Below are 27729 nucleotides of genomic sequence, written 5' to 3'. Positions count from 1 at the left end.
GGGCGGCATTTTAGTCGCAGTTTCGTGATAATCGCCCCTTTATTTTATGTACTCGTACCTATCTGGATTAAGGGAAGTCGGTAGGGGCTAAGATCCCGTATAGCACGATAAAGGGTTGTGGTTTGTGTTATCTCCAGCAATAAGTCAAAAATGATGATTTCGCGTGATGCCACTAAATAATATCGCTTATTTTCTATGACAAAGTGTAAAAAAAGTGTGTAAGTGTTCATTTCTTCAATATGAAGATAAGAATATAGGTACTACCTACATAATTATAATAATAGTCCACATCCATATCCGTTTAGGCGACGATGGCAAGATTCGTGGCCGTATGAAGCTGTATGAAGACTTCTCAGTGGGGGGCAATGAGAGAATCCATTGAAAACTAATATTTAAGCTAGGTACACGCTTTACCTATTACTTACTACGATAAAAATTTACAAATCATAACACTCGATACTAATAAATATGTATAACAGTTAACGAGCTTTCTATTGAAGACCTATTAGCTGCAACTAAGTAGCAATGCCGAAGCTTAGTTCGAGAATATCGTAAAGTAGGTTATATTATTCCATAGTCGCGTAAACCTGTAAACTTTCATACCTCAAATTGATTTAATAATTGTAAATGCATACTATTTTAATAGTAAGCTCATATTACGTTGTTTACGATAATCAGGAACCACTTGTTCGTGTTTCAGATGCCCGAGCCGTTCTAATTTGAGTCATCCTTTAACCAAAGAGAATAGAGTGCATAGAGACGGATTGTCAAAGTAAATTATGTAGCCACTGTTTTACTGCCATCTTTCGACAGAAAATAAAAGTGTTAGAATGCCATTTGACTTTGATGCTTATTCTTTCAATGATACGTGTTAACTTATTCAATATTAATATTAACGCCATCTAGGTACTCGACTATAGGCCAAAGGTATGGTGCAATCTTTTCGAGGGATGGCGCCATAACCTTCAGTCTATTCTCGAGTAGATGGCGTTAATATTAATATTTAACAAGTAACACATATCAGTGAAAGAATAATGATCGAAGTCAAATGGCGTTCTAACAGTTAATCGTCTGTCGAAAGATGGCAGAAAATGTACTGTAGCTACATAATTTACCATGACAGTAACTCTCTCTTTCAAATTCTCTTTGCTTTAACCAAGCCACACTGCGTACTAAAACTTCATCTCTAAGCTCTCATACAGTCTATAACAACAGTAATAGTTAGTATAAAAAGTCTACGGTCAAAGTTAGCCTACGCTGTGGCTTCATAATCCCCCGTTAGACCGATTATATCGCCGATAAATGATAGGCCACAATGTACGAGTAAGTACTTTTACAGTACTTTGATTTACTTACTACTGTAAAGGACAACCAGACACAGGAACATTCGTTAGTTTTTATTCTACAAGATACAGAGATCACAATAAATTATGTGATGACCTAATTTGTCGTTGTTGGTTCACTCTTTAGTTATAAAAAATCAATATCAGACATGACAATGTTACTGAATCATAAATATGCTTTAATTAGGTACTGTGTTACCGCGCGGTTCTAACATACCGTCCTGGCTTGGTTGTGATCATATTTCCCCCAGATCACCACCATACACTTAAGTTGATAGTTTTATATTCCTACTTAGGGATTTCTCGATATAAAATGATATAAAACGATTAGTCGAATGAAAAGGTCTCGCTATAAAATTTTGTACTGGTTATGACTTGACTGTGGAATAACAAACTCTATGCTAACGTCGTGGTTGTCGCCGGCTTGCTTGGGCGCCTGCCAGGTCGCGCCGGACCATGAACTTTATTAGGCAGACGGCCCTCTCGATTTACACCCCAATATATTTGCATCTGCGGCCGCATAAGGGGGGCGCTAAACGATTAAGTTTGTTGAGCAAGATGCTGCACAGTGTCCAAGAAATTTGGCAGAAAAGTTTAGTGGCTTCGAGGCGCGCAGCAGAACGGAAATTTCACTTTGACAATTGGAGACACTCGGAGCTAGGAGTGGAAAGAAGGAAATTAAATAAAGCTTAATTAATATCCATCGAATACCGTCAATATAATGGTCACAAAGAGTTCCTAGTAAGACGGATATTACATGACTGTTTAGATGAGTTGCTGAGTGTACGCAATTCCGCTGTGGACGTAGTTCACCATCATGCTGACCCAAGAGGAGAGCGTGGCGACGACACCAGCGTCCTCGGGCGTGTTCACCGTGATGGAGACGACGCCGTTGTTAAAGATCTCGCCGTTGACCTGGGGAGTGTCGGCAACCTCGGGGAGCTCCGCGACGGCAACCGGTTCCGGGGCCACTTCGGGGGCGACTTCAGGGGCAGCGGGCTCAGGCAGCTCGATTGGGGCAGGGACGACCTCAGGGGCAGCGGGCTCGGGCAGGACAACAGGCTCAGGAGCCACCTCAGGTGTAGCAGGCTCAGGCAGTACGACGGGGTCGGGGATAACCTCAGGGACAGCGGGCTCAGGTATAACTACAGGCTCAGGCACCACCTCAGGAGTACCAGGCTCCGGCAGCACGATGACCTCAGGGACCTCAGGGGCCACAGGCTCAGCAATCTCAGGCACAGCAGCAGCTTGTTCAGCTTCGGCGGCGATGGCAGCCTCAGCTAGTCCTTGGGCGGTGAACGGGTGGAGAGCGTTAGCGACGGCGGCCACCTCTCCATCGACGATTTCCTGCACTTTGACGTCGACGATATGCCCGATGTCCAAAGCCTCGCCCTCGGCTAAGCCGTTGACGACCACTTCCACGGCATCTCCGGAGGGATCCGTGGGGATGGGGGTGGCGAAGCCCACCGCAACGAACAAAGTCAACAGTAGAAGTTTCATGGTGTGTTGCTTACCTAAAATAAACGTTACTAATATTAGTAGGTAATTTAGTTAGTAATTAGACTAATTAGCAAAGATTATTTTTCAGTAGTACAGAACAATAGAAGTAGGATAAATAGTAGGTATATAAAGTCATTGAATAAACTTGAGCTTAGGGTTTGTCATACGGTTCTAACTAGTATGAAATTAATGAAATTATTCGCATCCGACTCTAACACATATTACTCGTAACTACAATCGGATGAGGATCAAATAGTTGAACTCCGTTTTTTCAATACCACAGCCTGACTATTTTATCTTTCAATAACAAAATCTTAATTAGCTCTTACATAAATACATAAAATAACGACAGTCCTTAATATTACCTACAATATATTTCGACAATAAATTATATCAGCTGTTTGGTAGTATTCATAATTTTATGTCAATATTATTTTACATGAATCGTCTTACCTGCGCTCTTGACGAAGGATATAAGCCGTATGGCACACAACCCAATTTCGCTTTAGGTAAATTTTGTCCCAACATCAAAGCCGATAGCTTAATCTCCATGGATTTAGATCAGCCAGCTCTATAAAAATGTAATGGTGATATATAAGCAATAAACCGATAAGTAATAAACTACCTTTGTCAAAGATTAAACTTCTAGTGTCGTTAATAATTAGATATCGGCTCCTACCGTATCTAAATGAAACATTTAATTGTGGCAAAACGAATAGATAGTATAGAGGGGTGCTGTCATTGTAAATTTTGTAGTCACTGTAAATTTACTGCCATCTATCGACACACGACTAAAACTCAAAATGAAAACGTATAAAGTTATCAAAAAATGTATATATATGGATAAATTATTTTATTATTTTTATATCATTTTGATCCATGTTCATTCACTGATATCTATGTGTAAAAATTGTTAAATATGAAACGGTGTCGTCACGCCATCTAGCCGAGGATAGGCTAAAGGTGTGTGCGCCATCTATTCGAGAATGACTTTGACTTGAATTCCGAGGCACGTTTATTCCTTAGACTTTATTCGTCTTATACGAAGTTACATGTCTTTGATTGTGGGTACACATTTACAAGCAACTTTAAAGTAAATATACATAGAACCATATAACGTTTTCTACTTAACTACATACATATAAACTACTGTACAGTTAGTGTATAAAAGTAGTTAGTGAAGGGCAACTTATTAATTACTTGTTTGTTTATATTGTTTTATAATTTATTGCTTACTTATATCTTAGTTTTTAGGTCTGTATTTATTATTAATTTTAAATGATTATGGTTTTAATGTTTAATTACATTTTGTAAAATAAAGTACCTAACAAATTTAAAAGGAACGAAACATGTGAAGCGATAGGTTATGTGGTCCGGTTTTAAATATTTTAATATATTAATCTCATGGGAGTTTATATTTGAAATTAAATTATTTGATTACTTGTTTATTCCTCATGTTATGAAGGTACTATACTTGTAGTACTTCACCGATAATACGACTGAAGAGCTTATTACTGCTTTAAGCAATTTTTTATATTGAGTGTGTCCTTGAAAATAAATGTAACCACAATTCTTGTTGAAGTTTTTTCTTAATTAACTAGGTATATTAGTGACATAACCTTTGATTTTTCCAGTCAGACAAAATGGCTGATCTATAGCAAAATATTAAGCATCATCGCCGTCCATATTTCATTCAACGAATCAACCAAGTCAAGTCATCTAAGTACATATTTCGACCAATAGACTCTATTCCAATTGAATAGGGACTTGAACATATGGAAGATATATCGTTCGACTTCGACCGATATCTACTTGCTTCAGTAAGGCAAATATTGGCCAAGACGGCAGCGTCCGATCCGAAGGCGTAGGTACTATGCGTATCGGATTTGCAATGATTGAATAGGGGCTGGCAAAACTAAGTTTACTCGTAGACTTGTAATTAATCCAATTATTTGTTTATCGATGTTGGAAATTAAATTGTTAATGTGTGCACAAGCCGTAGTGGGGACGATTCTTTTCGAAACTGGCACACTAATACAAGTAGGTACATCACACTCGACGTTTGTTGCGCCATTTAGGGTCCCTAAATTGGTTGTTCAATACTTACGCTATAAAATTGCCAATGTAGTAAGAACCCTAAATGGTATAACAATCCCGTGTGGTGATTGTACATATGTACTTTATTTCATAAAACTTTAACTGATATCTTGCATAGTTCAGAAAAGTTGAACAAGTAGGTAACTGCGAAAAATCAAGATATGAAGAAAAATTGAGAAATCAAGATGAGAAGTGTTCACTTTTCAACCAGATAAGCTGTACGCTTGTTTGCTACTGCTGTAGTAAAATCGCTAAATTGAAAAACTTTTAACGAACATAATATAACAAAAGAAAAGTGTTCCTTAGGTATAATATAAACAACGTAAGATGGTAATGTTAAATATTTTATGAGTTTATTGACTTAATCAATTTTATCATACAGTCACATCATAAAGTGACGTATCTTAGCGACTGATACTTTCCGTCTTTTGTTTCCTTACGTGGCAGGGCAATAGACGATTTTATTACCAGTGATCGTTAATTTTCCAGCAATTTTGGTGCAGCATAGTAAAAATAAAGGATTTTCTTCAATTTTTTTCTAGGGAGAGGATTGGTTAAGGTTAATATTACTGTTATTAACCCTAATTATCTATTCCACCTAGAGTAGGGCATACAGATGCTTTTAACCAACAATGCTGCACCAAAATTGCTGGAAAATTAACGATCACTGCTTATTACCTACCTTTCCATAAGTCTATGTACGAGTTTAAAAAAAATCAACTTTGACCAGACTTTGGCAGTAAAAATGCATATTCCTATACCTAAACTCCATAATTGATGAAAATAGTATGAAAATGAAAATTAAAAAATAAATTCATACCTACTTGGTATATGAAAATTTTGCGTGGACATTATACAGATTACGTCATAGGTCCGTCTATGCTAACTTTACACTATCTTGACAAGCGACAAGACTCGCGTCACCATAAACGACAAATTTCTGTTAAAATAAATAAATGTTGAATAAATGTTAGGGGAGATCTTACACAGATCAACCTAGCCCCAAACTAAGCAAAGCATAAATACATACTTAATACTTATATATATATATAAATACATACATACTTATATACATAGAAAACACCCATAACTCAGGAACAAATGTCTGTGTTCATCACACAAATAAATGCCTCTACCGGTATTCGAACCTAGAACCATCGGCATCACAGTCGGGGTCACTACCCACTAGGCCAGACCGGTCGTCTGATATGAAAATAAAAACTCTGATCTGTTTCAATAAATCCACAACAGATACGTGTCCCATAAAATAACGATTTGTAATGTTGTTACATTGCCGGCAGTTTATCACAATGTCAGTAAAACGGTAACAAATGAGATCACTGCAAATGCAAAGTGTTGCTTTTAACAGGTTTACTCAACATTCCGTTATATCGTTCCGATGTAGACCAGTCAACAAAAGATTTCTGTCTTACAATAATAGCGTTTTCACATTCTCCGATCCGGTATCGGATGTAGGATCCTACATCCGTGTAGTCAGGCCGCGCGGGGGCGCGCCCGGGCGCCGTCTTTAGCGGTCACGCACAGTCCAATAAACATTATACCTACACATACGCACCCAAACAAATATTACTTATCGGTCCGACAGCTGACGGGGGGCTCCGACATGGCAGAATTTATCGAAAGCGTCCTTCCGATATCGGATATTGGAAGACGCCTATGACAAAAACAGCTGCAGGAGAGTGCCATTGGCATTAAGTCCGCCTTTTTTGTGTTGTCTATCGTTTGTTATATTATTATAATAATGATATTTTAAATGTATAAATAAATACAGAGAAACACATATTTCTTACATTTACTTCCTTCCGACATCCGATAACGGATCGGACAATGTGAAAACGCTCTAACGAGGCCGATTCTCATTTTATAAATTGTTAAGATTTAGATCTTATTATTATTATTATTATTTCGTTTTAGACAGGCAGCTGATGCTGGTGCGTCTCATCATCATTCAAATCATAGTTCACTTAGCACGATTTCACTGTTTAGATAGTTTATCCAGTCTATTTTTAAATTGATTCACGCTTGTAGAGTATCTTGTTATGATATGACATTGATGATAGCTCACGCTAATTGGTGCGCGCAAAATGCACTGAGGATTGGTGTCATTAAGTATCTCTCTCGCACTTATTGGTGCGCGTGAGATCGTGTAGGTACTGAGAGTCTGTGAAGATCGTATCATATCAAAATAAAAAATGTAACAAATTATTATGTGAGAATACTGAGAATATCCGTTGAATGTAAATGCTACATTTAATTAATAATAATTAGTGTCTTGACGGTCTATATGATAATTAGTCAAAATATTACTGTGATAATAATATAATTATAATTTAATAAATGTGGTAGTAAGTAGGTACTTCAATCCCTTATGACTTTGCACGTGATGAATCAGATCTACATGTGCATAAGAGTCATTATATGTCTGGTCATCTGGCACAAAAAAAAAATTGCATTTCCTTCTATTTACAATCTGGCATCTGGTTATCTGATTTTTCAGTTACTACATTGGCATTAAAGTTTACCTACAGTAGTTGACAAGCTAGACTGGGTCCTTCTCAAAAAGGAATCTATACATATAGCCTACCTACATTGATTAGAATAGATTACATAGTGTTGTGATTCAGCAACACGTATGGCATTGCCTGTAGAATGTACGAGTGTACAAGCGTTCTATTTACGATTGATCGTAACAGATGTTCACGTAAACAAAATAAAATAGATCTAAATGCGAATAACTACTCGAGGCTTATTCGACCGCTCCCGAGGGCAATTAGTGATATGGCAACAAATTCAAATACAAATAATTTATTTAGAAAAGTATAGTACAGTGGTTGTTTTTAAAGACTAAGAATTTATATAGAGACAAGTGGTACGTCGAACAATACGTCGACTATGGCGAAATGGGGGTCTGTTCGACTTATCCGATCAACAGCTGTGCCGTGACCTAATGTTTATTTTTTATAAATTTACATTGAAATGGACATATGGTGGCCATGTTACGCTCTTTCACTTGCAGAGTCGAATTGCCCCTAGGCCAAATCTGAGTACTACTAAGAACAACGACATGGGCTCAAAGTCTCATCCAATCCCGTATGATTGATTTTATAATGTATACCTACACTATTTAGAACTTGTTAATAAAACGATTCTACATATGGCTTAAATATTTATTTCTTAGTTTAATCAAAATCGTGTACATTTAAAATAGACATAATAAAATGATGACATAACATAATATAAACAAAATGGTTAAATGGTTACAAGTATTAAGGCATGAGGAGTGTGCATCATTTGGACATTTTGGACGTAAATCCATGCTCTTCGTTGACTCGAGTGGTGGCCAAAATATTAAATGTTATTACTATTAATTAGTCCTTACAAGCACCAGAACTGGTGTTAACTTTGCATCCCAACTGCCATCATTTTCTTGAGGAGTAAGATCACCACTCTTAGCTTTTTCAGAGATTCTGACAAACACATCTTTATAAAGTTTCCTCGTGGTGCCATCAGCAATTGCCTTATCTACATCTTCAATGGTTGAGCCAGTGGGGAGAGCAGTTTTTCCAGTGGTGTAGGGTGTTACTTGTCTGTACAGGAGGTCCATGAAATCGTTTAGGACTCCTTCTAGCACCTTCTTGCACGGCGCATTAGTGTTGGTGTCCTCGATACCAGTAGAAAGCTCGGACATGGTTATGGTGGCCATGATGATTTGTCTGTGAAGATGAGGTTCCATTATAATAGTTATAGTACAGATGTAGTGCATAATTGTTTTCCATCGTATTTTATCGGAAACATTCCTATTTGTCATGCAAGTTCAGTCAACCTCTGTACTTTTTGTACCGAGACTGACTGAAACAGCAAGACAAGTTCGTACGTTTCCATGAAAATACGATGGAAAATAATTACTTATGCACTACATCTGTAGAACATTTTACCTATAGTTCGTTTTTTTAGCATTAGAAACAAGGTAAACAATGTTGACGTGTCTTTTTATTAAAAACACTTTTGAAAAATAAGTCACGGCAAATATACATGTAACAATTATGAATCATATACATACAATTATTTACATTATTTTGCTTTCATAAGTAATAATTCGTTACTGATTTTTAAAAAGCGTTTTTGAATTAAAAGATACGTCACGATCGCGTAGTCTTTTTCTAATGCTAAAAAAAAAGAACTATTAGTCAAGTACCTATTTTTAATAAAGCAGAGTCTGATCATTGCATTACGTTGACGGCACTCTATTATCTTTGCTATTACGCAATTAAAAATTAAATCAATTACAGATTTTCAAAATCGGTAGGTATAGGTACCTGTACCTAATAATATGTAGGTAATGCAACACAGTTTTAGCGTGCATGTTTATATTATGTACGAACTCTTTGATAATTGAAATATTTCCCTCGGTTAGTTTTTTTGTAAACAATCAGGTACTTTACTAATTGATAAAATGGTATGGGTAGTTTACCTAAATGTTTTAGGTATCATTGTTCTCGGATTCGTAAAAAATAATAAATAATTGATAACAATTTATGTCTATAAAATATTTAGATAGTTATCACTCCATTTTATCATCAGCGACACAACATGGAACATAACATTTATTATTTATTTATTAGTTTCATTATCTACATATTTATTAGGTAGGTATATTTTTGATTGGAACATTAACGTGACAGAACTCACTTGTAATGACAATAATGAACATGGATCGACAGATCACTGGATATCACCGGCACAGTTGCGTATTAGCTTCACCTCTATGTATCACCACTTTTATACAAAGCACAATCAGGGTCTGGCGTTTCATCGGTCGAAACCAAACCGTTAGTTATCTAGCGCGATAAAAAATCGCATTATGCATGATTTCGTTTACATACAACGCCACGGAATAAATAATAGTACTAAGTACAGAAGACTCACTCTCTGCTCTCTAAGAAAACGCGTCTGTTACGATCAGGACAGATATGGCCGCTAGGTGGCGACAGCGCCACGCGCGGCTTATGGCTAGCCACCAAAATTGGTGTGGAACGTATGTACTTTTAGCTGTATGTGCTACAGCAAAGCGACGAAATCGCGGAATGAGCCACGCCTGACAACGCTGATAACGAGCCCTAACAATGCAGCATGTGACATCTACCTTTCCACAAGTCTATGTACGAGTATACATACCTACATAATAATTCAACTTTGACCAGACAAATTTGGCAGTAAAAATGCATATTCCTATATAAAGTGTACTAGGGGGGGCTCGGGGGCTCCACAAGGAGCTCAGCAAACCCCTAAGGCAGGCCACATGTGACCCTCGCGCGGGCAGCTTTCTCGCGCAAAGATTGGCCATAGCAATCCAGCGCGGGAACGCTGCCTGCGTGATGGGCACCTTACCAAGGGCGCAAAATTTTGAAAAGTATTTTTAATTTTTTAGCTTTTAAAGTTATTACTAGTTGTAGTCAATTTTGGTTTTATATTCATTTTATAACACTTATTATACAATAAATGATTTAATTACTTAAGTGTACTTGACGAAATAGTATGAAAATGAAAATAAAAAAATAATTTCATATTTGGTATGAAAATTTAGCGTAGACTTTCTACAGATTGCGTCTAAGGTCCATGCTAACTTTACACACATGTTGGCAAGCGACAAGTCTGTAAGCGTCACCATAATCAGCAAATTCCTATTAGAATATGGCATTCAATTGGCGCAAAATTAGCTTATTATATTATTTATAGTTCTGTGTATCGCTAAATTTAAGTGGCAGTGGGCGGGGCACATTGCCCGTAGAACCGATGGCCGTTGGGGCGGAAAGGTTCTCGAGTGGCTACCACGTACCGGAAGGCGCAGCGTGGGTAGACCCCCCACAAGGTGGACTGACGACCTGGTAAAGGTCGCGGGAGACCGCTGGATGCGGGTGGCGCAAGACCGGTCATTGTGGCACTCTTCGGGGGAGGCCTATGTCCAGCATTGGACGTCCTCTGGCTGATATGATGATGATGATGATTATTTATAGTTCGATGGACTCTATAAATAAATATTAGGGTACATCTTACACAGATCAACCTAGCCCCAAACTAAGCAAAGCTTGTACATATGGATACGAGGTGACGACATACATACTTAATACATACACATAATAGATAAATACAGATAAATACATAATAAATATAGATAAATACATAATAGATAAATACATACTTATATACATAGAAAACACCCATGACTCAGGAACAAATATCTGTGTTCATCACACAAATAAATACCTCTACTGGTATTCGAACCCAAAACCATCGGCATCACAGGCAGGGTCACTACCCACTACCCACTAGGCCAGACCGGTCGTATATATGATATGAAAATAAAAACTCTGGTCTGATTTAAAAAATCCACTAACAGATACGTGTCCCATAAAATAACGATTTGTAATGTTGTTATATTGCCGGCAGTTTATCACGAATATCACGATGTCAGTAAAACGGTAAAAAATGTGATCACTGCAATGTGTTGCTTTTAACAGGTTTACTCAACATTCCGTTATATCGTTCCGATGTAGACCAGTCAACAACAGATTTCTGTCTTACAATAAGAGCGTTTTCACATTGTCCGATCCGATATCGGATGTAGGATCCTCCATCCGCGTAGTCAGGCCGCCCGGGTCACGCACACTCCAGTAAACATTATGCCTACTGCCTACACATGCGCACACAAACAAATATTATCGGCCCGATAGCTGACGGGGGACTCCGACATTGTCAGAATTTATCAGAAGCGTCCTTCCGATATCGGATGTTGGAAGGTGCCTATGACAAAAACAGCTGCAGGAGAGTGCCATTGGCATTAAGCCCGCCTTTTTTTTGTTGTCTATCGTTTTTTAGTAATAATCATTTATTAAATGTATAAAGGATGACTCACGTTAGACCGGACCGTGTCCGGGCCGAAGCTTCCGGCGTTTACTTTTCTATGACATGACAGGTGATCACGTGATGTGTTCCATAGAAAACAATGCTCCGGAAGCTCCGGCCCGGACACGGCCCGGTCTAACACGAGTCATCCTTAAATAAATACAGAGAAACACATATTTCTTACATTTTACTTCCTTCCGGCATCCGATATCGGATCGGACAGTGTGTAAACGCTCTAACGAGGCCGATTCTGATTTAATAAATTGTTAAGATTTAGATCTTGTTATGATATGACATTGATGATAGCTCACACTGATTGGTGCGCGCAAAATGCACTGGGGATTGGTGTCATTAAGTATATCTCTCGCACTTATTGGTGCGCGTGAGATCGTGTAGATACTGAGTCTGTGAAAGTCGTATCATATCAAAATAAAAAATTCACAGATTTCGTGCCTCACACGACTATCGAGCACATTGGAAATGAATCTACGGAATTCGAAAAAATATTGAGAAAAATTACGAGAAAGTCTGGATAAGGAAAAAGTTACAAAATAAAACTACAACGTTGAATGATAATTATTTTATTCTTAGACTAACACAAGTATCCTGGACATAACGCATGTGAACTAACAAATTGCAAAATTTCCACACGCGTATCCAAGTTTGAATAATTGTCGCCGTGGCGCATAAGTATAGGTACATATTTCATTTTTCGATTAATAAGCAGGATATATTAATGTTCAAAGTACAAGAAAATTATTACACGGCAAATCCGTAGTCAACTCGAGAAGTGGTGATCGGCAGCGGCGCCAGCGGCCCATTTGCTGCAAGATATGAAATTTTCTTGACAGCAGTTTGACGCGACGAGAGATGACCATAACAGCGTTTGTCTATGTTGCACCAAACCTGAGTTCCAATAGGTACTACCAGGGTTCAGCATCAGCTATCTTGGGTAATGCTCATCATGACGAATCGGGTGTCCAAAACAGCGTGTGCCTATGTTGCACCAAACCTGAGTTCCGCTAGGTACAACCAGGGTCTCTCCCTCTCCCTCTCCCTCTCCCTCTCCCTCTCCCTCTCCCTCTCCCTCTCCCTCTCCCTCTCCCTCTCCCTCTCCCTCTCCCTCTCCCTCTCCCTCTCCCTCTCCCTCTCCCTCTCCCTCTCCCTCTCCCTCTCCCTCTCCCTCTCCCTCTCCCTCTCCCTCTCCCTCTCCCTCTCCCTCTCCCTCTCCCTCTCCCTCTCCCTCTCCCTCTCCCTCTCCCTCTCCCTCTCCCTCTCCCTCTCCCTCTCCCTCTCCCTCTCCCTCTCCCTCTCCCTCTCCCTCTCCCTCTCCCTCTCCCTCTCCCTCTCCCTCTCCCTCTCCCTCTCCCTCTCCCTCTCCCTCTCCCTCTCCCTCTCCCTCTCCCTCTCCCTCTCCCTCTCCCTCTCCCTCTCCCTCTCCCTCTCCCTCTCCCTCTCCCTCTCCCTCTCCCTCTCCCTCTCCCTCTCCCTCTCCCTCTCCCTCTCCTCTCCCTCTCCCTCTCCCCCTCCCTCTCCCTCTCCCTCTCCCTCTCCCTCTCCCTCTCCCTCTCCCTCTCCCTCTCCCTCTCCCTCTCCCTCTCCCTCTCCCTCTCCCTCTCCCTCTCCCTCTCCCTCTCCCTCTCCCTCTACCTCTGCCTCTATCTCTATTTCTATTTCCACCACCACAAGAATGCATAGATTGTCGAATAGTGCGTTATCTACGTAACGCCCGTCTCAAACAGGATAGATAGAGTTAGACCAAGAAAAATCTGCAGCGATTTTGAAAGCCCACGCAGTGCAAGTGTTATTCTGCCGTCATAATCCCGATAATTCACAACAAACACCGATAACGAACTTTGCGAAACATGAAGTCATAAATGTCCTGTGAAAAATGTCGTTCTGACTTTTTGACTATTTTAAGGTTAGGCTACAGGGCAAACCCTTAACCCGATCGTCTTTGTTTTAGGCTCAAATTGTAGCTGACTAAATTGTCCAGAGCCGTTTTTCTCAAATTTTTGATATCATTCTTCGTTTCCAAATTATCGAGCACCAAAATCAAAAATTCGGAAAAAATTGAATTTTATTTTCACTATTTCGACCATAACTTTTTTTGTTTTTGACTTTCTCGAATAATTATTTTTGCACCTTACAGCTCTCGTGATTATGCGTCTTTTGAGCCTATTTTTTAATATCATATCTTCACAACTTTCCGAGATATAAGGGGATCGCACTTTTTCGTGAAATCGGACCGTATACTGGAGCGAACGAAAAGACATTTCCAATGTCAAAATGTAACAAATTATTATGTAAGAATATCCGTTGAATGTTACATTTAATTAATAATAATTAGTGTGTTGACGGTCTAACTCTATCTGATAATTAGTCGAATTATTACTGTGATTATTGAAATTCATAATTTGATAAGTGTGGTAGTAACTACATGGAAGCCTTATGGCGTTATGACTTTGCATGTGATGAATCAGATCTACATGTGCATAAGAGTCATTATGTGTCTGGTCATCTGGCACAAAAAATATTGCATTTCCTTATATTTATAATTTGGCATCTGGTTATCTGTTTTTTCAGTTACTCCATTGCCATTAAAGTTTACCTACAGTAGTTGACATGCTAGACTGGCGGCCCGATTCTAACTTTAAGATACGTCAATTAATAGATCTAGAAACGATATGGATTAGATACGGAGTCCGATGCCACGCTGTGACTCAACCAGGTTCCTCGGATTCATAATCAACGCCAAACTGAACTGGAAAGCACACGTAGACCAGTTGTGTGAAAGGCTGTGCAGTGCTTTATTTGCACTGCGCAAACTGAACCCAATTGTTTCTAGTGATGCATTACTTCAGATTTATTATGCATATTTTTACTCAATAATGTCGTACGGTATAATTTTGTATGGTAACTCGACAAATTCAGACAGAGTATTCATACTTCAAAAACGTGCCGTACGTATTCTGGCAGGTGTGAATCCGAGGTACTGATGTCGAGAGTTGTTCAAAAAGTACCATCTATTGACGCATTACTCGCTTTACATATACGAGGTAATTATGTTCACGCGTTTAAATATTAACTCGTTCAAACGTGCAAATATGCCCGGCAGAATAACCTGCCAGACGGGGAGATTACTACCAGTGCGGCGGCGGCTCGCATTGTTAGATAAGTCTCCGCGAGTGATCGGTCCGTCGTTGTATGAACGACTACCCGCCAGCCTCAAAAACGAATCCTCAAATGACAAATTTGCACATGAACTGAAAGAACTTATAGAACTTATAGAAAAGTCGCTATATACAGTTAAAGAATATAGTGGAAAATAATTTATTATAAAATAATTTTATATTGACTTTATACCTATTTTATTATTGTGACATTTAATTTAATTTGATATGAATTCTGACATTGCCATTAATATTTTTTAGCTATTAAGATCATTGACATTTAATATATATTTTTATTTTGTTTTTGATTTATAATATCTGTTAAAGTTATTTATAACTTAGTATTTTTTGTAAATAATTTTGTTCATTTGTTTTTTCTTGTTCTTGACATTCGACAATACCTAGGTTTGCCCTAGCTAAGTAAACCTGCTTACATTGTCATTTTCTTATTTGTGACATTGTTTTATTTATTAATTTTATATTCTTTTTTAACCGACTTCCATTTCATAGAAGGAGGAGGTTCTGTACTCGGTTGTGGCTATGTTTTTTTTTTATGTATCTTCACCGATTACTCCGAGACCCGTGGGTCGATTTGAGTAATTATTTTTTTGTTCGAAAGAAGGTACTTCCAAGGTGGTCCCACATTAATCTGGTGCTGTTCTGATGATGGGATCCATGAGGAATTGAGGGAACTCCTCAATTTTTCAAAGCACATGTATGGTGATTTGGGTGTTTTCTTAAGCAACTCGAGCATTTTCTCTCGAAAAGCACCAATTTGATGAAGTGGACCTGATGATGATGATTGTTTTGATGATAATCATGACGATTTCTTAAAATGTAGGACGTTCAGCGATTACTCCGAGACCCGTGATCCGATTTGAGCAATTCTTTTTTTGTTCGAAAGAAGGTACTTCCAAGGTGGCCCCACATTAATCTGGTGCTGTTCTGATGATGGGATCCATGAAGAATTGAGGGAACTCCTCAATTGTTAAAGGCACATGTATGGTAATTTGGGTATTGTCTTAAGCAAATCAAGCATTCCCTCTTGAAAATCACTAATTTGATAGAGTGGACCTGATGATGATGATTGTTGATGATAATAATGATGATTTTATAAATGTAGATTATTCCGAAACCCGTGGTCCGATTTGAGTAATTCTTTTTTCGTTTGAACGAAGTTACCTCTAAGGTGTTCCCATAACATTGTTGGTTCTAATCTGATGACGGAATTCATAAGGAAATGAGGGAACTCCTCAAGTTTTAAAGGCACGAGTATGGCGACATCGTTGTTTTCTATAGTAACTTAAGCATTTACCCCCGAAAATCACCAATTTGATGAAGTACAACTGTAGCCCTACCAAGAGTTTAACACTACTACATATTCGCTAACGTCTTCGTAACTATCTCGTTCGCACTAATAGGATGCCAGCACGACGCATAGAAAGTAAATTACGCACACGCTAGCGAATACAGGGTGAAATTTAAATCACTGGCCATATTCATTCCAGGCACTAGGTTACACTTAAGGAATCTATTTAGCGAAAAAAAAGAGTACATTTTTTTTTAATTTTCATTTTTCAATTTTTAAATACTTTCCACGAGTCGTGGTCACCCTATTACCACAAATGTAAACAAACCTAATAGTAGGTTTTAACAACAACATCAGCAAAACCCTTATCTGACCTTCACTAAACCTTATAATCGTTGCAATAGGGTCCACCTAGTTAGTGTTGGCGATGGTAGGCAGGTTTATCAATTTCGAGGGTAGTCTAAACCATTCCGCGCTAGCGGTAAACATAACGGTTAGCATAAATTATTAGTCACTCGTCACTCGCCAACCTTAAAATAATAATCGCGCGCGTACTAAGGTTTAAAAAAATGTTTTCGAACCGGGAATATTAGGAAATGGTACGGTGTTATTTATTAAGTGGTGAGTGTTTACGTGGTGCACAAAGATTATACGAAATGGAATCAGTTCCACGCCTTCGCAGACAAGGATTGAATCCAAGAGTACCATCTCGTGGGACTTTCGTTAATTGCGTCGACTTTTAATCAAATGTAAGTACATAAGATGATTCAATTTTTTAAATACGCCTGAATGCAAAGATTCCTGACCTAGTTTTTACTCATTGTTTTTAAGCCACGGACGTTTTGTTAATAATCATTAGTCAGAAATAATATTTTAGATTAAAAATGGGTTGCCTTTGCATTTTGATGGCTCTAAGCCCGTTAAAGTATGAAGGAAAAATTAGCAACTTATGTAGGTAAGCGTCTTATCTCGCTGCAATAGGGTTCATAATTGGTGACGCGATTGCAAACAGCGGGAGGGGCGGGGTGTCAATGACCTTAACTGATAAGAGAGAAGCGGGTGTAGTGGGTAGTTGTCGGTTCACCATAACGTACGAGGTTTTTAGGACAACTTGATGATGAGTTATTTCGAAAAAAATGTACTGAGCGGTATTAAAAGAAAAAACACGTGTTTAATATTTTTTCGAGTTCTTTCGGGTGTTTCAATTTGGCCAGTGAATTAAATTTCACCCTGTATGTCAGTGTAAGACTTATGGTAAGGCTACTGAGGAGTCGGGAAATGGCGGTTGAAAGGTTGGTGGTTCAGGGTCGAGGGGTTCCGTGATCAGGGGTTGAGTGATCGGGGGGTTGAGGGATTGGGGGGTTGAGGGATTGGGTCAGTGGCGGGGCGGAGGATGGATTTTGTGTGTGTGTACTGACAGGAATAATTTCGAATTTAGTGATACGCATTATTATGCTTTTCATTCATGCGTCACACGTCACTCATAAGCTTTTAACAATGCCTTAAAACTAAAAATTGAAAAATAAAAACTTTTACAAAAAAAAAAGAAAACCGACTTCAAAAAGGATGAAATAAAATATTATCCGTTTTTAAGTATATGCGTTACCAACTGATATGTTTGAAGTCGGTGCCACGACAAATAGTAACAATACCGGTCAAAAATAATCAGGTTTATGTCTATAATTCACATTACAACTTTACTAATATTATAATGGTGAAAGTAATTCTGTCTGTCTCTTTGTCACCGTTTCGGCTAAACAACTGCCATGTAAACTGGTGAAATTTGCCATGCAGGTAAAAAGTTAAAGCCCTGTAGATGGTCCTTGGATTGTTTTATATTTTGAAATCAAGTTTTCTGGATAAGAGGCGGGAAATAACTCAGTCCCAATCCCACACCAGAGTACTATGGACAGTTCGAAATTTTGTAAAAATTGCTCTTTAAAAAACATATCGGCAATCGCATTGGTTTTATACTAGTCAGTTCTCTGGATAAGAGACGGGAAATAACTCAGTCCCAATCCCACACCTGAGTACTTACTATGCCTATGGCCAGTTCGAAAATTAGTAAAAATTGCTCTTTAAAAACATGTCGGCAATCGCATTAGTTTTATACTAGTACGGACAAACATGGTACGGACTGCGCCAAGGTGGCTTGACGGTGTGTTCTTAGGTATCTACAGAAAGTATGATCATTGCTGTCGTGTGGTGTAAGGTAGGTAATCCAACGTACATACACACATACATTCTTACACGTACATTCTTATCGAGTCACCCTAAAATCATGGTATGCTTCAAATTTGGCTTGGCACCGACTTCAAACATATCAGTTGGTAACGCATATACATACTTAAAAACGGATAATATTTTATTAACCGACTTCAATTTCATAGAAGGAGGAGGTTCTGTATTCGGTTGTGGCTGTTTTTTTTTTGTTATGAATGTTCACCGATTACTCCGAGACCCGTGGACCGATTTGACTAATTCTTTTTTTGTTCATTAGAAGGTACTTCCAAGGTGGTCCCACATAAATCTGGTGCTGTTCTGATGATGGGATCCATGAGGAATTGAGGGAACTCCTCAATTTTTAAATGCACATGTATGGTAATTTGGGTGTTTTCTTAATCAACTCGAGCATTTTCTCTCGAATACCACCAATTTGATGACGTTGACCTGATGATGATGATTGTTTTGATGATAATCATGACGATATCTTAAAATGTAGGACGTTCAGCGATTACTTCAAGAACTGCCTCCAAGGACGTCCTACATTAATCTGGTGCTGTTCTGATGATGGGATCCATGAAGAATTGAGGGAACTCCTCAATTTTTAAAGGCACATGTATGGTGATTTGGGTATTGTCAAGCAAATCAAGCATTTTTGACGACCGGTCTGGCCTATGAAGCCGATGGTCCCGGGTTCGAATCCTGGTAAGGGCATTTATTTGTATGATGATACAGATATTTGTTCCTGAGTCATGGTTGTTTTCTATGTATTTATATATTATATATATCGTTGTCTGAGTACCCACAACACAAGCTTTCTTGAGCTTACCGTGGGGCTTAGTCAATTTGTGTAAAAAATGTCAAAAAAAAAATCCTCTTGAAAACCACTAATTTGATGGAGTGGACCTGATAATGATGATTGTTGATGATAATGATGATGATTTTATAAATGTACATTACTCCAGAACCCGTGGTCAAATTTTAGTAATTCCTTTTTTGTTTGAACGAAATTACCTCCAAGGTGTTCCCATAATGTTGTTGGTTCTAATCTGATGATGGAATTCATAAGGAAATGAGGGAACTCCTCAATTTTTAAAGGCACGAGTATGGTGACATCATTGTTTTCTATAGTAACTCAAGCATTTCCTCCCGAAAATCACCAATTTGATGAAGTTCAACTGTAGCCTTACCACGAGTTTGACACTACATATTCGCTAACCTCTTCGTAACTTACTTTCTATACATCTCGCTCGCACTAATAGGATGCCAGTACGAGCGAGACGCATAGAAAGTAAGTTATGCACACGCTAGCGAATATGTCAGTGTTAGACTTATGGTAAGGCTACTGAGGACTCTGGAAATGGCAGTTGAAGGGTTGGTGGTTCAGGCTTCAGGGTCGAGGGGTTCCGTGATCAGGGATTGATGTGCTGTGAGGTTGAGTGATCGGGGGGTTGAGGGATTGAGTCAGTGACGGAGACTCACGGGGCGGAGGATGGATTTTGTGTTTGTGCAGTGACAGGAATGATTTCGAATTTAGTGATACGCATTATTATGCTTTTCATTCATGCGTCACGCGTCACTCATAAGCTATAAAACTAAAAATGGAAAAATAAAAACTTTTACAAAAAAATAGTAAACCGACTTCAAAAAGGATAAAATAAAATATTATCCGTTTTTAAGTATATGCGTTACCAACTGATATGTTTGAAGTCGGTGCCAAGCCAAATATTAATAATACCGGTCAAAAATAATCAGTCCCCGAGCATTACATAATGATTGTCAAAGATATGTACCACCAAGTATCAACCAAAGTGCGAAGTCCGGCTGGAACAAGCGATGAATTTGATGTAAAGGTTGGCGTGCACCAAGGTTCCGCACTCAGCCCGCTGCTATTTAATATTGTAATGAACCATCTCACCTCAAATCTGCAACGAGCGCCGCCATGGGACATCCTATATGCGGACGACGTCGTCATCATCAGTGAAGATGTGAACAACTTACAGCAGATTCTAGAAAAGTGGAGGGAAGCTCTGGAAACATCAGGTCTGCGAATAAGCAGAGAGAAGACCGAGTATATGCATTGCAACTTTAGTGGCGTCAACAGCAAATACACCATCTGTCTGCAGAACACCCAGCTAAAAGAAGTGGACCATTTCAAGTACCTAGGGTCAGTCATCAGCAAAGATGGGTCAATAGACACTGATGTCACCCATCGCATCAATACCGGGTGGTTGAAATGGAGAGAACTATCTGGCGTGCTATGCGACAACCGAATGCCCGTGCGCATAAAGGGACGAGTATACAGAGCAGCCCTCCGACCGGCCATGACATACGGAGCCGAATGCTGGCCACTCAAAAAGCAGCACGAAAATCAATTACACTGCGCAGAGATGAAGATGCTTAGGTGGGCAGGTGGTGTAACTAGGCTGGATCATGTCAGAAACACACACATAAGAGGCACCTTCAAAGTGAGACCTATCCCAGATAAACTACAGGAGAGCCGTCTGAGGTGGTACGGACACGTTATGAGGCGACCATCCGATCACATGACCAGAAAAGTGCTAGATATCGAAACTAAACCCCGAGGACGAGGAAGACCCCGAATCACATGGATGTCCGTAGTAAATAAGAACCTCAAAGAAGCCCAAGTCACCAAACAGACGACCCAGGACCGAGCTACCTGGAGACGCATGATACGGAGGGCCGACCCCAAATAAAATGGGAAAGGGCCAGGCAAAGAAGAAGAAGAGACCGGTCAAAAATAATCAGCTTTATGTCTATAAATCATATTACAACTGTACTAATATTATAATGGTGAAAGTAATTCTGTCTGTCTCTTTGTCACCTTTTCGGATAAAAAACTGCCATGTTAACTGGTGAAATTTGCGATGCAGGTAAAAAGTTAAAGCCCTGTAAATGGTCCTTGAATTGTTTTATATTTTGAAATCAGTTCTCTGGATAAGAGACGGGAAATAACTCAGTCCCAATCCCACACCTGAGTACTTACTATGCCTATGGCCAGTTCGAAAATTAGTAAAAATTGCTCTTTAAAAACATGTCGGCAATCGCATTAGTTTTATACTAGTACGGACAAACATGGTACGAACTCCGCCAAGGTGAATTGACAGTGTGTTCTTAGGTATCTACAGAAAGTATGATCATTGCTGTCGTGTAAGGCAATCCAACGTACATATCATATCATATCATATTTATTTATTGCAACCATGGTATTTCTATAGATATTACAATGTCTGGGTAGTTCCACATGGACCCTGTTAGGGCATAGCAATATTACATGCTTAGGATCTAATCTTAAATCTATGTACATAGCTACATATAGCCACATTCTTATCAAATCGCCCTAGAAAATCATTGGTATCCTTCAAATTTGTCTTGGCACCGACTTCAAACATATCAGTTGGTAACGCATATACTTAAAAACGGATAATATTTTATTTTATCCTTTTTGAAGTCGGTTTACTTTTTTTTGTAAAAGTTTTTATTAATGTAAATGTTAAGTCTGACGATCTTTTAGTGAAAGCCTTTGTTTTATCTTTTGTGTAAAATACTGTGTCTTTTTCTTTAAGAAATAAATATATCTGATCTAATCTAATCTACGTCAGTGTCAAATTTGGCGTTTCTTCAAACAAATACGTCACTTTTGACACTGACACAAATAATCCATATCGTTTCTAGATCTATTAATTGACGTAGGTATCTTAAAGTTCGAATCCGGCAGTGGGTCCTTCTCAAAAAGGAATCTATATCTATACCTACATTGATTAGAATAGATTACATAGTGTTGTGATTCAGCAACACGTAGGTATGGCATTGCCTGTAGAATGTATACAAGCGTTCTATTTACGATTGATCGTAACAGATGTTCACGTAAACAAAATAAAATAGATCTAAATGCGATTAACTACTCGAGGCTTATTCGACAGCTCCCAAGGGCAATTAATTAGTGATATGGCAACAAATACAAATAATTTATTTAGAAAAGTATAGTACAGTGGTTGTTCTTAAAGACTAAGAATTTATATAGAGACAAGTGGTACGCAGGGGCGTATTATGAAATTTGGCGCCCCGGGCCAATACGTTTCGCCGCCCCAAAAGTCAAGGAAGAAAAACAAAATGCAATCCGCCAGGGGTGGCATCCCAAGTAACATTTTAGTCCTATAATTCTAGTTTTTATCGCTAAAAGCTTGTATAGAAGTCGTATTAAGGTTTCAGAGGTGACCACCTGTCGTATAAAAGCGCTTGGCAACACCTTTTTGCTCTATAGGCTTATACAGCTAATATATTCTATAAGCAATTGATGTAAAGGTTTATTTCATCATTTTATAGAGCCGTTATAGGCGTGTACTATAACAGGTTCAAATATAACCACTATAGAGCAATATTACTGTATAATAGTATTTGGAATCACTTTCATGCAACTAATTTGCGCTATTAAGGTTCCCTGCCAAGCCGCTATAGTTTTATGTTTTAACAGTGACAAAAACCCAACTATACAACGATTTTAGGATATAGTGGCTTTAGAGATCACTGCTATAGTACATAATACTTTAGTAGTTTGCGCTATTAAGGTTCCCTGCTAGCCGCTATAGTTTTGTGTTCTAACAGTGACAAAAACCCAGCTATACAACGATTTCAGGATATAGTGGCTTTAGAGATCACTGCTATAGTACATAATACTTTAGTAGTCATATGAACACTATTATAGAACTGTTTTGCTCTATAGTAGCGTTTTTGGGACATATTTATAGCGTTAAAAAGCGCTTTAGTAGTTTTTAAATCCCTATTATATCTCATCGCTGTAAATGTCACAATGATTCTTCTATATCACAAAACTTGTATAGTGGTTTTGTTTTTTCTTTCAAAAGACAACAGCGTTATAGTTGAGTTTTTATGTCTTTTATAAACCAAGTTAGATACATAAAGGTAGAAAACGACTACTTGTAAATGATAAATTTGATCTGTAATGGCTACTTATATCTTGCTTATATAAGTTCAGGCCTAAGCCACATAATGTGGTTCCGTACAAAATATTTTTATATTTTAATGAATTGATAAAAAAGACCCCAGTAATATTAGTGACTGTAGGTGAGATTTATCATCAATGATTTAATACAAGCTTTATGCTTGTCGGTTTAGATATTTATCGGCATCCATTATTAGCACATTTTTTTTACCAATCACACTGAAAAAGGAAACAACAGTAATGACTACATCTAAATTTAAAAAAAATCCTATATCTTTCTAAAGAGTTTGTAGGTGTAACTGGGTCACAGCAAAATTCTATTGGAACCCTAATTTTAATCATGATGGCGGTGAATATTTCGTCGTAAGTTCTATAGTTAGCCTATAAAAGCGTCGGATTTACTTCTTGGCTGTATAGTAGTAACAATGGTGAATATCATAATATTTTATTAAATTATTTTATTAAAAACATAAATAAATCGAGGGGGCATTTAAAATTCCTCATTAAACTAATACTATTCTAACGGTAAAACTTCCGTCCCATATACTTTTTGCACTAAGGACCGAATTATTCGACATCTAAATGGCGCATATTAATATAAAGTATTTACTTATCACCATTTTACTTAGTACCGTTTTTGTGAAGTAAACACACAACAAAACCACTCACAACAGTTGATGGAAAACTTGATAGCAAATTTCGTAGTAAAGGAACTATGAATTCTACAATAGTATAAAAAAGCACTATAATACAATTTCAAATACTACTATAGTCTAAAACAAGCACTATAATGGAATCTCAAATGCCACTATAGTATAAATTAACACTATAATGGCGTTACTGACAACAAATTAGCACAAAAGTGATCATCACATCACTTTTATAGACCTAAAACGTCACGACTGACACTGCTACAGGTCTACTATATCACTGAATGGCACATAAGATGCGCCATTTCGGCTTTATACAATCTTCTTTGGTCTTTTATAGGACCTTAGGTGGTATTTGGGAAACGTTCTATCGACTACTATAGAACCACAAATTGTTACTTGGGATATGCCGCCCCCTGGGGGTTGGCGCCCCGGGCCATGGCCCGGATGGCCCTAGGGTAAATACGCCCCTGGTGGTACGTCGAACAATACGTCGACTATGGGGAAATGGGGGTCTGTTCGACTTATCCGATCAACAGCTGTGCCATAACCTAATGTTTATTTTTTATAAATTTACATTAAAATGGACATATGGTGGCCATGTTACGATCTTTCATTTGCTGAGTCGAATGACCCCTAGGCCAAATCAGAGTACTACTAAGAACAACGACATGGGCTCAATATCTCATCCAATCCCATATGATTGATTTTATAATGTATACCTACACTATTTAGAACTTGTTAATAAAACGATTCTACATATGGCTTAAATATTTATTTCTTAGTTTAATCAAAATCGAGTACATTTAAAATAGACATTGTTCCGTACGAGACCCACAGCGACATCTCTGGTAGGAGCGACTCAGTTGCGTATGTCGCGTCACACATATCGCGGCCAATACGGAGCTCTATATACGCCTTCGTCACCCTACGTCACGACATATTGTCCCCCTCTACCCCAATATCCTCGAATCATGGACACGTAGATTAAGCTTCTAGAATTATAAGAGTAAGCACGTTAAATTTCGGATTTTTATTTCACCATCCAAGAAAAAGTCGAACTCTCAAAAATACGCAGCGCCTAGTCACGAACATATTGGTCCTTCGAGCCGGATATAATCAACGGTTTCTTCGCCAATCGTCGAGTACGAATTGAGAGGCCATTGAGAAGCAGCACCTTTGGAAGAGAAAGCGCATCGACATTTTTTCTTGGACGGAAGGCGCGTATGCAGCACGAAGACACCCAAGGACGCGCTAATTTGGGAAACTGCGGATAGCTATAGGACGAGAACTGGACATCCAACGATTTTAAACGCGCATATTTCGGTACGGACATCCAGCCACCCTATACCTAACCCTTTGTCTTCAGTTGCTTAATACCGTGCTTAATCAATTCCAGTGAGCCCGTGACGAGTAATCTTTGCGTGACCGGTATTGGGACTCCTTTTCGCCGCTACACAACGCGGAGTTGCATCAGGGTCCAAAGTCCACACGTGAGTACTCCAGCTTTCTATACTAAACCTAACCAAAATGGGGCTAGATGATATTGTAGTACCAAATACTAGTAAACCACGCGATAAATCGCCAGCTAGGGCCATTTGCGATGCCGCGATTGAACCTCAAGTTCGCGAATTGGTGAAAAAACGTGGCATCATAAAGGCTAGACTCACAAAGTTCGCAACCCACATTCAAAGCTGTAGCGATAATTTAGACGCTTTAACTGAGCCTTGTAGAATAAATTTAAAACTACGCATACACGGAGCAGAGACCCTGTACACTGAATTTAACGATCTTCAAACTCAAATCGAAGCGTATGTGTTCGAATCGAGTCTCGATGACCAGTTAACGCAACGAGAACAGTTTGAGGATAGTTATTTCACAGCGCAGGCCCTCGCCGAGTCTATTCTAAGTCAATTTAATAGTACAGAAAGCAAAAGTCCCACTGTTACGCAAAACACAACAATGAAGGCCATTAAACTGCCAGTTTTATCACTTCCCTCTTTTGACGGCACGTATGAAAACTGGCTCGCATTTAGAGATATTTATTTATCACTAGTTCACAATTCGAAGGATCTCTGTGACATCCAAAGGTTCCACTACCTAAAATCATCGCTGACTGGTAGTGCTTTGTTAGTAATAGAAGCGCTCGAACTAACGTCAAGTAACTACGCGGTGGCATGGGATCTCCTTCTTAATCGCTACAATAACAACAGGTTATTAATCCACAATCACGTCAAGGCACTATTTACGCTTCAGTCGCTGCCTAAAGAATCGCACATACTTATTAGAAAGTTAATTGACACAACACTAAAGAATTTACGCGCTTTAAAAGTCCTAGGCGAACCTACATCGTCATGGGATACTCTGATTATTTACATCTTAGTGTCAAAGCTCGATAAAACCACTGAACGCGAGTGGGAACAACATAAAAGTAGCCTTACGAGCGGCGACACTCAGATGAAGATTAAATTGGATGATTTATTGCAATTTTTACGAAACCGTGCAGATATGTTAGAAACATTGCAGGCATCACATTCACAAGGTTCGAGTTTACGCGATAAGCACGAAGTGAACAAAAAACATATCACTCCTAGCTCCACTCATAATTACAATAATAACAAAGTGCACTGCAATGTTTCTACCAACAGCAAACCACAAAAATCACAGCACAAATCGAAATTCGCGTGCCCTATGTGTAAAATGAATCATCCACTTTATTCCTGTGTCAAATTTCTTGATACTAACTACGAATCTAAACTTAAGTTTGTTGCCGACAACAAGTTATGCACTAACTGCCTACGAGCGGGTCATTCCGTGGAGTCATGCGTATTCGGTCCGTGTCGCAAGTGTAATAATAAACATAATTCAATTATCCATCCTCCTAGTGATGAGTGCACTCGCGTCCCTGCCCCCGCTGACGTCACGGCCCCCGCTGCATCCACTTCGGCCGCCGCCGCTGGATCTAGTTCGGCCGCCGCCGTGTCGGTCAATGTGCATTGTCAGCGAATTCCTTCGCAGCCGCCGACCTTGAGGCCGGTCTTGTTGTCAACTGCGCTTATCGACGTGATTGATAAAAATAATAAACCGCATACTGTTATCGCTCTTATTGATAACGGCTCACAACGATCTTTTATAAAAGAATCCTTACGTGATTTATTAGGCGCACAATTAGTACAGTCCACTCACGAAATAAGCGGTGTAGGTCGCACTGTGACGCAGTGTACGCAAACCTGCAATGTCCAAATAAAATCGCGCATTAGCGACTACACAACAAATTTACATTGTTTTGTTTTATCGGAAATAAACACATCAATGCCAGTTGTATATGAACATTGCGCAAAATTCGATATTCCAGAAAATATACAACTGGCAGATCCGCAATTTTTAGAATACAAAGATTTCGATATCTTAATAGGTGGTGAAAAGTTTTGGGATTTGTTTACAATGGAAAAATTAAAATTACGTAACGGTCCTTACTTATTAAACACCGAATTTGGATGGGTAGTAGCAGGTCCTATCAATTTAA

General features: G+C 38.8%; 1 protein-coding gene and 1 long non-coding RNA gene across 2 annotated transcripts in view; one reads left to right on the top strand and one right to left on the bottom strand.

Annotated features, from left to right (window-relative positions):
* LOC134798273 (uncharacterized) overlaps nucleotides 1-27729 on the top strand; it is a 683132-nt gene that overhangs the window by 211305 nt on the left and 444098 nt on the right. The window lies entirely within an intron of this gene.
* On the bottom strand, nucleotides 2062-3389 carry LOC134797881 (magnetosome-associated protein MamJ-like). The gene is made up of 2 exons (XM_063770230.1): nucleotides 3297-3389; nucleotides 2062-2857 (listed from the first exon to the last, which is right to left on the bottom strand). The coding sequence occupies exon 2, from the start codon at nucleotides 2841-2843 to the stop codon at nucleotides 2109-2111; it is 735 nt and encodes a 244-aa protein (XP_063626300.1). The 5' UTR covers nucleotides 2844-2857; nucleotides 3297-3389; the 3' UTR covers nucleotides 2062-2108.

Source organism: Cydia splendana, chromosome 16 (genome assembly GCF_910591565.1).
Source record: "Cydia splendana chromosome 16, ilCydSple1.2, whole genome shotgun sequence".
NCBI classification, from domain to species: domain Eukaryota; kingdom Metazoa; phylum Arthropoda; class Insecta; order Lepidoptera; family Tortricidae; genus Cydia; species Cydia splendana.
This window is presented reverse-complemented; position numbering and strand designations above follow the sequence as displayed.